Below are 12,500 nucleotides of genomic sequence, written 5' to 3' on the forward strand. Positions count from 1 at the left end.
TGAGCGTGTGTGTTGTCATGCGCGGCATGCGCGTTGTCGTGTGCGTGCCCGTTGGTGATGTTGAGGCTGAGCCGCTTCTGGCTCCGCCTCTCCGGCAGCACTAGCCCCGCCTCCCGGTGGTTGCTGGCCAATCCGTACTTCTCCTCCAGGCAGCGCAGCGGCAGCCCTCTGTTGATTGGCTGGAAAATAATGGCTCCCACCACCTAAAATGTAAAGAAATAGATAGGAAAATCCTTCGATAAACAAAACATTTTCTCCATCAAACATTGTCAACATTGTCTTGTTCTAATATTGTTGCATTGTATTGTTGTCATGTCTTTGTTTGATCGGCTTCTTGCAATCATAAGTGATTTATAATGTTAACTTTGATTTAGCTGGATTACCAGGCGCATCACTTCTTCTTAGAACATTTCCATCCTTTAAAACTGACAGTAAACACCTCGTTTTACTGAGGTTCCTGACAATATTTGCATGTATGAAAGGTTTTTTCCTTTTCTGTAGTTGCCATATGTGGCGTGGAGATGTATTGCATCTACAGTTTATTATGAATGTGGTCAAATGTGCCGTGTCTGACCATCTCCAGCAGTGGTTTGGGCGATCAGATCACCCTGTGCATCTTGGGTGCATTTACAACTGAATTTTATACATTTTTGCATCTGAATGTTAATGTCAGCTGTAAAAGGAGTCATGGATTATCATCATCAGCTGCATCAAAGTACCTTTCCAGACCTGTTGCTTAAGACCAGGGTATGTGGAGCAATCTTGATCAAACCCACCTGGGAGACAGGTTTCCTGTTGCCGACGTAGTATCTGATCAGGGCGGGGACGCTGTCGAACCCCTCCCTCTCCAGCCGATACTCCACTCTGGAGTAGGCTTCGTTTAGCATCACTACCTGAAGGGGAGAGGGCAGGAATGTAGTTATGTTATTAGTGTAAATACTAGGGCTGCAATGTTTAAGGTGCTACATGTAGCATCTCCCATCAATAAATCATTACCAAATGAATTAGTACTGTAAAGTTTTAACAATTCTACACCCAGCATCCAGTTTTCTATGAGTCCATCTATGGTCTTACCTTCTTGTTGATTTTAAAGTGCTGAGCGGCGTTACGCCATTGGCAGGTCAGAACATAACTTCCCGGACTGGACAGCGAATCACGGATCAGGAAATCTCCATCCCGCTGCACCAAGTTCTCTGCAACCTGGAGCAATACAGAGGGTTACATATAGGCCACCCCCCCCCCCCACACACACACACACACACACACACAACACACACACACACACACACACACACACACACACACACACACACACACACACACACACACAGTGTTTACAGTACTAACATTTAATTAAATCTAATAATGGTACACTGTTATACTGTTACCTTCTTTATGAGCTCAGGGCCAGCTGCTCTGCTGGTTATGTAAGGCATGCAGCTCTTTAAAGTCCCAGCCCAGCATTTATTTGGCCATATCAGTTTTAGGTCCATTCATGCTGACTCTTGAATAGTTGACTTACACACGGAAAATTTGCTCTTTGATTTATTTTCTTTGGAAATAAAGGTCTATTTTTCTTTCAATGCATACAAACATGAAACCGTTTACAATCTTCAGCCCTTGTGTCATGATTGGTCAATGGACTTTAGATTTACAAAATGTCTTCAATTTGTAATCAAAGCCAGTAGTGTGGACTTTAATATTTCATTCAAACAGTAGGATGACATACTGGTAGCACATGTATAGCTCCATAGGAATACATTGAAATGTGTCTTTATTTCTGTCTCTCTCCTGTTCCCTCTTTTACACTCCTCTCCTCTCTCCCTCTCCCACACCCACACCCACACACACACGCACACACACACACACACACACACACACACACACACAGTTACAGACTTTAATTAAGCCAGTGTTTATACAGCCTAGTATATAATGGTAGTTTAGTTTAGCCAGAGGAAGGGCCTTATTAAAACCGATTACATCTCTAAGCAGAGCTTGATAAAGACTGGGCTTTCACATGGAGCACACACACTCTCTTTCTCTCTCTCTGTGTCTCACACACACACACACACTCACCAAACCGCATGAGGGCTTTTCACATTGACCTAATGTTATAACCCCAGCTCTACTGCTGAGGCCACTATTTAAGTTATAATCTCCCTGTAAGTGGTGTGTGTGTATGAACTATGCCAGGCTAATAATAGATGATCTGGTTCAACAAGTTTCTACCCAGGCTGTTAATGGGAGGGACTCATGACTCAGATGGACCTGCGTGTGTGTGTGTGTGTCTCTGTGTGTGTGTGTGCTACCTGTCTGGGTATAGCTCCGTGGTACCACGCGTGGCTTCTCGGCTCCTCGCAGTTCGTCTTCAGCTCTTCCTCCAGCTCTCTGCGAAGTTTCTCCGAAGGACAGTCCATGATGAACTGGTCTCTGGAGAACTGGGAAGACCAAAAGCACACAGAAACACACCTCACTGATGTGGAAAAACACGCAGAAACAGACCTCAGCGCTGTGGGCGACTTCACTGCTGACACTCCTATCCAGAGTGACTTACAATGATCACAACAATGAAGCAAGCCTCAGTTCCTAAATCAACATTACAAGCAACTAATAGTAGAGAGGTCAAGGGTCAAAGACACAACAGATGTGACTGTGACTCTAAAGATTATGGCTTATTAAAAAAAAGCATTAGGTGAAAAAACAAGAGCATGGCAGCAAAGGTAATTTTTCTTTTTAAATTCGAGACAGGAGAGAGTAGGAAGGGAGAGGGTGTTGTGAAATTTTTGGTTTTCTCATGTTTCATTCATGTATCGTACAATATCCTGATAGTGTAGTAGCAGTGAATGGGACTATAATGCAAACCAAGTATGCTTCAGCCAGAGGGATCTCAGCATACTTAGTTTTCTAACATTTTCCAATATCAATCCTATTACCTCAGTATAATGAACTCCTATAATTAACACTATAATTAACTCCAAAATGAAACAAAATTGATTGAAGGCTGCCAAAAACATGACAAGCTATAAATTAAACAACAAAGCCATGGCAGAGATTTAATAGTTTAATCTAATTCAGCCACTCCACGAATAATTCATGTGGAAATATGAGAAATATGAAAAGTATGAATAGTGAAGGACAGAAAGACCTCAGTAACATGGCCTCAGCACAGCCACCTGCACCACAACACACACCAAACACACTTACATGACAACTGCTGGGTCTCTGCATAGCTCGCTCTGTCTCTCTTTTTCACACACACACACACACACACACACATACATAGGTGCACACACACACACTTTTACACCATTTTCTCTACTATTCCCCAGCTCACTTCTCACACACACACAAACTCTCTTTCTCGCACTTTCAGTTTCTCTCACTCGAGCAACACATCCACACTGTCTCTCTCTTTCTCTCTCTCTCTCCTCAGTGTTTTTCCTCTCTTCATCCCTCCCTCCTTCGCCTCCCAATGTGATGTCATCTTCATGACCCCACCCAGCTGCCCTGACCTGCCTCCATACACGCCCTTACCTGACGCACGCACACACACACACACACACACAAAGACAAGCACCGAGGCTGTACAGCGTAAACATTTCACTAAAAATAAGCATGTGTGAATGAGAACAAGCAACCACAAGCAATTGAGTGGATTTTTTTAACCAGGTTTCTGAGAGTTCGCTGCTAAATCTTGATTCATCAAGCAAGTGTAAGTCAGAGCTACAGGAGAAGACAAACCAATGTCTTCCAAAGTGCAAGTGGAGGACAAAGAGGAGAAGAATTTGAATATGGAAGACTTGAATGCAGCCAAGAAGTTGTTGTTTTTTTAAGTTGAGTAATGAGACAATGGCAATGAGGAGGAAACAGATATGGGATGTTTGAAAATGATGCAGAGGTTGAACATGTTGAGATAAGAGAACTTGATTCCACCCCCATCCGCTGATTTATTTTCCTCATAGCTAGTCATTGACCTCTCACACTAGGCTTGAAAAGGACAGACAATGTAGGCAGGTTTTATGCAATATGGCAACCATTTATAAACTACTTCAATAAGACTGTACTGAACTCACCTTAGAATTGGCCTGGTATGTACTATAAATGTAGGCTATTATAAGTAATAAATGTAAATTAACTTTTTTTTTTTTTTTTTGCTTTGTTTTGTTTGTTTTGTTTTGTGTTTTTAGTATTTTTATAATTTATGTGTTTATGTTTTTTTGAGTATTTGGAGATTTTCATACACCATTCAAATATTTTATTTATGTGTATAGGTGTGAATATGTGTGTGTGTATGCATATGTATATGTGTATATATGTATGTATGCATGTATGTATATATGTACATATACATATGTACATATACATATATATATATATATATATATATATATATATATATATATGTGTGTATATGTGTGTATATGTGTGTGTATTTGTATGGATATGCTTATATGTATATATTTTCTTATGTTTTGGAGGAAATCTATAGAGATGGTGTATGTTTTGTACCAAAAACCCCAATAAAAAAACTAAAAAAAAAGAGAAAAAAAAAGAAAAGGACAGAAACGGTAAGTATTCCCGCCACTTTGATTTTATCGAACAAAAGGATGACAAGAACATCGAACATCAACGCTGTTCAGTTTCTGTAATCATTCACAGCAGAGGGAACTGACTTATCCTGATTTTTAAGGTAACAGAGGATGCTACTACCAATTTTGGGGGTGTATTGGAAAAGTAATACCACAAGTAGTGTAGTGAATTTCTGCAGCGGTACTACATGGTTTTATAATGCTATGGTAATGCTGGTGGACAACCAGAGTTGAAATTGAAACTTGTCATATTTTCCCTGGTGCACATCACATATTGCTAGTGCTGCTAACATTAGTTGCCCGGTGGAGCCTGGAGACGTTGATCATTCAAAACCTGGAAGACCTCTGAAGAAGACTTTGATCCAAGCCCTGCGTGGACGAAGACTATGAGCTTACAACGACATACTAGAGCACTGACACACACACACACACTCTCTCTCTCTCTCTCTCTCTCTCTCTCTCTGAAAGGGAATTATTGAGCCATGCACATGAAATTGGAAATATGTCTATAAGCGTCCTCATGAAACTGAAACCTTCTGCATGCTTTCATCTCTCTCTCTCCCTCTTTTGCTTCTCTACCTGTCTTCTTCTTCTCTCTCTCTCTCTCTCTCTCTCTAAAGTCATTAGAATAGACCTCTCTGCCCTCAGTCTCCATGTCTCCATACGTGACAGGAAATCATCATATCCTATTACAGCATCTGAGCAGAAAAACAATAGAATAGAGCAGACCAGAGCAAGCTTGGGTTCATACTGCTCATCCCATGCTCTGATTTTACTAACTACTACTACTACCCAATGTAGCGTGACTTGTGCTTTTGTAGTATATACTGTAATATATACTATAGTATATGTAGTATATATAGTGTGTGTGTATGTGTGTGTGTGTGTGTGGGGGGGTTGGGGGGGTGAGGGGTGGGGGGGGGGGGGGGGGGGGGGGGGGTGGTGCCCAGGGCCAGTGGTATTGAACTCTTTTCTGACCATGGCTGCACTGATTTCACTATATGGAATATTGACTCCATGTACAGTATAATCCAGAGTCATAGACAGAATGACTGTGTATGACTGTGTCTGTATATACAGCAACATGACATGGGTCAAATGCTACTAATGATCTAATGTTATTATCCTGCTTTAACATAAAGTGAAAAATTCACACAAGCACACTCATACTCTGAGCCATTTATTTTTAGGCTTATCTAGATTTCTGCTGTTATTAACATGTCATTTATATGCCGTAGATTGGCTGTATTACTGTTTTTTAATGTTTCCATATGCAGGCAGTGAAAACTAATTTCCTCTTGGGAGGGCAATAAAGTATCTGTCTACTCTACAGGGGTCATAAATGATGATTCGGATGCTGTTTTAAATTGGCGTGGAAGACTTCACTGTGGCACGACTTTTAATAATTGCCAATACTGCACATGAACATGAATACACATTCTAACACTTAACCCCGGGTCAGTTTACCTCCACTTCAAACAAACTTTATTAAGCATGGATTTGCTTCAGTGCCAATGGATTCACACCTTATTCAAAGCTGACTAAAACATTTCACTATAGGTAAATCTCTATAAAAACAATTTGAATACAAATGCAGCTGAAAGCAGAATGGAATACAGAATTGCCTCACTTTTCGGTATTATTTCAATTAATCTGATGCCCAGCTCTCTATTGTACATCACCTCTGGGTGATTGTTCTGCTTTTTACAGCTCGCCTCCAACCAGAAGAATCATGGGCATGGACCAATATTTACCCAGCAACATTTCCTACATATTTCATTAGTCCATACTGGCGCGGCAGATATTCCTCTTGTCTTCTACCACCACATGTCACTGAGGGAGGTTGGAGTGAGCAGTGCAAACAGTTTCAAAAGTTTACACTTTATTGAAATGAAGGCTAACCCTGTGCCAGAGCCATCCAAGCCTGCGTTAATATCATCTTACTTTGCAATTGGCTAGTGTGAAACACATCATCAGTTTAGAGTTATGAGCCAAGCCAAGCTAGAGTCCACCCAAGTGAGACACACATATGAAGAAATATAGTTGTAAAATACTGAATATTAAATGCTAATATGACTGATATTAAATAGAATGCATCCTGTGCACACACACATAGGTATACATTTCACATACACCACTGCACACATGCAAACATAAAAACCTGAGCATGAAAAAGAACATAAGCACGCGCAAACTTAACTGTACACACACACACACACACACACACACACACACACACACACACACACACACACACACACACACACACACACACACACAAACACATACGCCACAGCCTGCAGATGATCCTCTGTTGTGGTTAGGAAGGGAGTAACACACCAAATAGAAGTAGCAGCAGACTAAGTCCAGGAAAGTTTTTTGTATATTTTAGGAGGTAGAAGAGGAGGAAGGAGACAGGGAGGAGGAAGAGGAGGAGGATGGAGACAGGGAGGAGGAAGAGGAGGAGGATGGAGACAGGGAGGAGGAAGAGGAGGGAGTTAGGGGTTAAGGGATGAAGGAAATGGAGCTTGTATCTCACTTATATTGTTTTACATTTTGTTTTCCTTGTCCTTCAGAAGTGAATTGAACAGTATTGTCATCAAAGCAGAGAGTTGGTGGTTAGTATTAACTTTATTAATAGTATTAGTAGTACTAGTATTAGTACTAGTATTAATTAGCTTCAATAAAATATCAACTACATTGTACACACACACACACACACACACACCATATACAGGCAATGGTGGGATGGAGCAGTAAATCTACCGGATGTCGTTTTACTACATTTTAACTTTACAATCCATCCATCCATCATATAATGAGTATGACTACAGTATCTGTCTCTATGGTAGATACTGCAGGCACAGAGCCAGTCACACCCAGACAGCCAATCAAAAGCCTCTAGGAGTGCGATATTATACACACACACACACACACACACACACACACACACACACACAACATTTTGTCAATTATCCTCAAGACACAAACAAATGTAGTAAATTTAGTCCCATCACAACAATATTGTGCTAATTATACAATTCAGAGATTTGATTAGTACCGCTAATACAGACAGGCAATACAGCTTTTCATTAAGATTTTCCCTTGCATTAAAACACTGATCATCAATCATTACTCAGAACACATATCATCATATAATATATATAATATACATGCAGAGGGTCTTGTTCTGTCCGCGTATTGTATAATGTGTCGCATATTGTAGCAAACTAACATTACCTCTGCAGTCACATTGCGGGGGGGGGGGGGGGGGGGGGGGGTTAGAGGGATGGAGGGGAAACACGGAGATGGATGACGTACATAAGGAAGGAGGAAAAGAGAAGTCAGAGCGAGAGACAGAGAGAGATGGTTGAAGAAAGAGCGAGGGAGAAAAAGAGGAGAGAAGGGGGAAAGATGGAAGGAGGGAAGGAAAGGAGGAAGGAGTGTATTTTTTACAGGCTGGTCCTTAATAAAAACCCTGCAATATGATGTCATCCTCTCATTTCATCATTTATACTGTACCGACCTCCATCATACTAGGAGTGTGTGTGAGTATGTGTGTGTGTGTGTGTGTGTGACAGTAGTAACGGTACAGTATTTGGCTTTTTGGCAGCCTGCCTTTCCCACCTCATTACTATTCTCTCCTCCTCTCCATGCCTACAGTATGCACAGGTTTTCACTTTCTGACTAACCCATAAAGTCGAACATCTTCCAAAGTCAACGATTGCACTTCAGCTTATAGGTGAAATGTCTCCGGTGACATTGAACTAATGCTGCATTCACGCTGTGGCGGCATGCGGTAGACGGCAAACCGGATGTTCATTGTTTTCTATTGCCACCTATCATGCCAGCAGACAAAACTTGGGGACAAAAGTTACATTTTCCCAACTTTTGCTTTCTACTGTGGAGGTAAAGACAAACTGGATGTGGAGCCAGTTGAGCAAAATATACATGTTTGTCCCCCTTTTCTTGTCTCGTCTTCCAATGAAGATAGAGTGGTGAATAAACAAGACCTTTCTTATTCTGATATTCCAATTCCCTGCTTAGCTTCCTATTCATTTACAGTGGGAATTGTGTTTAAAATTTTATGCAAAACATGGCCTTTGACACATTTTGAAATGAAATGAAATATTGCAAATGAACGGTCACACAATGCTATTTAACGGATCGTTTTTTATTTTATTACTCAGTGCACATGGGATGGTCGACTCTCTTGTTTATCAAAATCACCATGGCAACACGAAGACTGTGGTGAAGACTGTGACTGACCTCTCATTATCAGCATGGCTTTTGTTTTAGGTGTGAACGCAGCAAAAGGGTCAAGGTATATAATCAGTGAGGTTAATCATGCTGATGGCAATGATGAAGATGACGACGATTATGATGATTGCAGCAATAATGATAATGATGATGGCAATTAAGAAGATTACAATGATGATTATGATCATCACAATTATAATAGACGGTGGCGGTAGCTTGACCGATAATGATGATGATACATAGCATTTTTGGTACCTCTCTCTAGCAACTGAGCCATTCAGGACCGTCTGTATCATTATTAGTTGCAAGAACAGTGCATGCACTGGTCTACATGCAGCAGACAAATATCCTAAATGTTTATGCAGCTCCATAGGTCAAGGTGAATCGCATGTCATCCTCTCATCCTCCCTCTCTGTCACCTTTCCTGTTTCCCTCCACTGTATGCAATCTACTGGAGCTGAAACGCCTTAACAATAATCTCTTACTCTGCGCTAAATCACCAACCTAGGAGTAGTTTTCAGACCAACCAAAAACAAAAGGCATTGTTCAAATGGATTTCAGCAGTGATTGGATTCCCCTTGACTAATCATGGAACCCTGGATTTCCTGGATTTCCACAAGAACAGAAAAAAAAACCCTTGAAACTGTGAAATTGCACGTGGCTCCTCTCTGTTCAGACAGCAAGAGACGAGCCCTGTGTCCAAAATCAGGTCTTTCTGTTCCCGTGTCAATCCAGCCTTAGCTCGTGACCAATCAGAGGCAGCGAACAACACGGTAAGCTGCTTGTCTTTTGAGCTCAGTGAGGTGAAGACAAATAACCTTTTATTTTAATTCTCACTTCTCATCATCTCGCACACACATGTCCAAATACACACTCTCCCTAACATTATAATCCTCGTCTTGCCCAAATCCTCCATGTGTTATCACTGCGGTGAGTGCTAGGGGAAAGCACTGAACCCTAGATTCTTGGAGGACACCTCTTCTTGGATGACCTATATATCCAAGATCATAACTACGATGTGAAAACTGTGCCAGATGATAAATGCCAGAAGTGCCTGAACGCTGCCTGAGGTAAAACAGTAAAAATTACACTGGTTAGAAGCTAAATTAGAAATTAAAAATTTCAGTACAGAAATCGAGGCACTCTTAAAATTCTCTTTAACAATGACAAAATCATTTTTTATAGTGAGAAAACCTTGCAGGAGATTCATTTTCATTACCTGTTTGCATGGCAAAAATGGACATCTTAACAAGCCATTTAGCCTCATAATTCAGCCTTAAAATCTTGTTTTTCTTACAAGTGAAAAATTCTGCCGGCACAATGAGAAAATTCCATTTATTTCCAATTTCTCTTTTTACACTTGCTTCTAGAAATAAGTGTCAGTGACTTGAAATAAGGCACTTCACTTTTCACAAAAAAAGATTTGTGAAGACTTGTGAAGATGGGTATTTTTTGCAGTGTGTCCAAAGAGAGCGATAATGGTTTTCAAGAGGGCCAACATCATTATCATCATCATTAAAATAACAACTGTCTGGGCTGCTGTTTATCTGCTATTTCCTCTTCTCTCTATTTGTGTTTCTCCCTTGCCAATCCTCCCAATTTCTCTCCCTCCCTCCCTCCCTCTCTCTCTCCGTTTCTCGGCGTCTCTAGCTATGTTTCCATCCAACTGTCAAGTGGAATTTAGATGAACTTTTGAAATGTCACACAAAATGCAAATTAGATGCGTTTCCATCAGCTAGGTTGAAGCCAGTACATACAGTACTTGAGAAAACACATCCAGTAGAAAGATGGAAAATATCTTGATGCAACATCATTATTATTCAACAAATGCATTTTCATCGCTATCTGCACCTCCATGGAACATACACATTACATAGAAATACATAGAAAAATTTGTTGTTTCCCTTCAGCCTTTCAAGTTTAATATATCATAATCCGAGTAAAAATACTGGGAGGGAAACCCAGATTCTGTCTCTGTCTCTGACTTTTATGTTTAATTGTACTGGCAGTCAGAAAGCTGTCTGGGGTGATGACAGCCAATAGCTACAGATCTCTGGATCTCTGCATCTTGGGTCTTTTATCGTAAAGTTCCCACCTTTCCTGTTTACACACAACTAAGTGAGTGGCACTTCCTGTGTTTAGGCCAGGAGGCGTCCGATTGGTCAATCTGAGGTTGTTCCAAAAGGACCATCATCAGCAGTGCCATCTCCAAGATATGGCTCTATATGTGTGTATGTGTGTATGTGAGTTTGTGGGATTTGCTTCCATATCCTTTAAGCACTCCAACTGCTGCAGTGACAGTATTGAAAAGCCTGTCCAAAGCACAGGGATCTTTTGCAAAGGTTGAAAGGTTTTTAACTTTCAGTGCTAAGAGCTAAAAACATGCGGAGTGCTCAGCAATGTCAGGGAGAAGACCTTTCCGTTGGAAAAAAAGGAGAAAAAGAAGCTTACACTGTAAAGAGAGGACTCTGACAGACACATAGCTTTTGCCCTGCTACTGTACTGTCTGTCTGTTTTTGGGGCAGTTCATTTCCCACTGGGAGCACATATAATCAGTATGCATGGAATTACTCTGCTGCAAGCTTTGGATAAAATGACAAACAGCATATAAGATAATCTGCTGAGTCTCCAAATGCTCCCTCCATTGCTAAACTGTTTGTTAAACTATGGTTTGGGAGGCAAAATGGGTCAAAGGTCTGTTTTTGATGGAGTCTGTCATGACCAAGAGTATGAGATGAGCCTGGAGGACAGGTTGAGAGATTAAAATTTATTAACACACACACACACACACACACCAGAGAGCAGAAAGGCTGGACCTCTGGGCTGACTGGCGGCCTCCCAGATAAACAGACAGAGGAGAGAAACAAGACGAGAATGAGAGAAAGAGAACGGAATAAAACCCCGGGCTTGTTGGAAACAAACTAAAGACGTTGGAAGCATAGAGAGGGAGAGAAAGAGAGACAGACAGACAAAACGAGAGGGAGGGAGGGAGGGAGGGAGGAAGATGAGAGAGTGTTGGGAAAGATCTAAAGACAGAGACAGAGATAGAGAAAGGAGGATAGCTAGAAAGAGAGAGATGGAGATGGGGATAATAGGATAATAGCACTGGTGATTTTCCTGTGCAGTTCAGTGGCTTGAGCACACTGATTACATTGCTCAGGTCACAAGTTTGAGTCCCATCAGGGCCACCCATACTAAACAGATAGAGTCAGATGAGGGCAGCTGAAGAGATTTTCCAGCCAAACCACCCTGGCTTCACACAGGCACAACATATCAGATCTTTTTAAAGGGATACCTTGACACTTTTTCATTTTAGTTGGATATTATTCTGTTTAGGAGACAGTTTTGGAATTCACTCTTAAGTTTCGATTCGTCACTTTCTGTGGATGGAAGAGATTTTCTGCCAGTGACCGTACCCAACACCAGAAATGTATTTGGTCAAACAGTGGGAATCTATGGTGTTTCCATTTGTGGGGATGGGATGGTCTTCTCTGTGATTTAGGCTGATAAGACAGATATATTTCTACATAAAGATCCTGCCTATTGCAGCTTTAAATCTCTGACCTGGTATTCAAATGCAAGATGTCTGTTTGCATATACTATCGGGATGATGAACAATCCAATTACACCCTCGCATTTGCACCTTGT

The 12,500-nt window shown here is 41.1% G+C and overlaps 1 protein-coding gene across 3 annotated transcripts in view; it reads right to left on the reverse strand.

Annotated features, from left to right (window-relative positions):
• bcar3 (BCAR3 adaptor protein, NSP family member) overlaps positions 1-12,500 on the reverse strand; it is a 64,313-nt gene that overhangs the window by 8,697 nt on the left and 43,116 nt on the right. For all 3 annotated transcript variants that reach the window (XM_078285853.1, XM_078285855.1, XM_078285856.1), the window contains 4 exons: positions 2,313-2,441; positions 1,075-1,200; positions 777-893; positions 1-203 (listed from right to left, as the gene is read on the reverse strand). The exon at positions 1-203 is cut by the window's left edge and continues 33 nt beyond it. In XM_078285853.1, the coding sequence (XP_078141979.1) occupies positions 1-203; positions 777-893; positions 1,075-1,200; positions 2,313-2,441 (575 nt within the window). The remainder of the gene's footprint in view (positions 204-776; positions 894-1,074; positions 1,201-2,312; positions 2,442-12,500) is intronic.

This window comes from Centroberyx gerrardi, chromosome 9 (assembly GCF_048128805.1).
Source record: "Centroberyx gerrardi isolate f3 chromosome 9, fCenGer3.hap1.cur.20231027, whole genome shotgun sequence".
NCBI classification, from domain to species: domain Eukaryota; kingdom Metazoa; phylum Chordata; class Actinopteri; order Beryciformes; family Berycidae; genus Centroberyx; species Centroberyx gerrardi.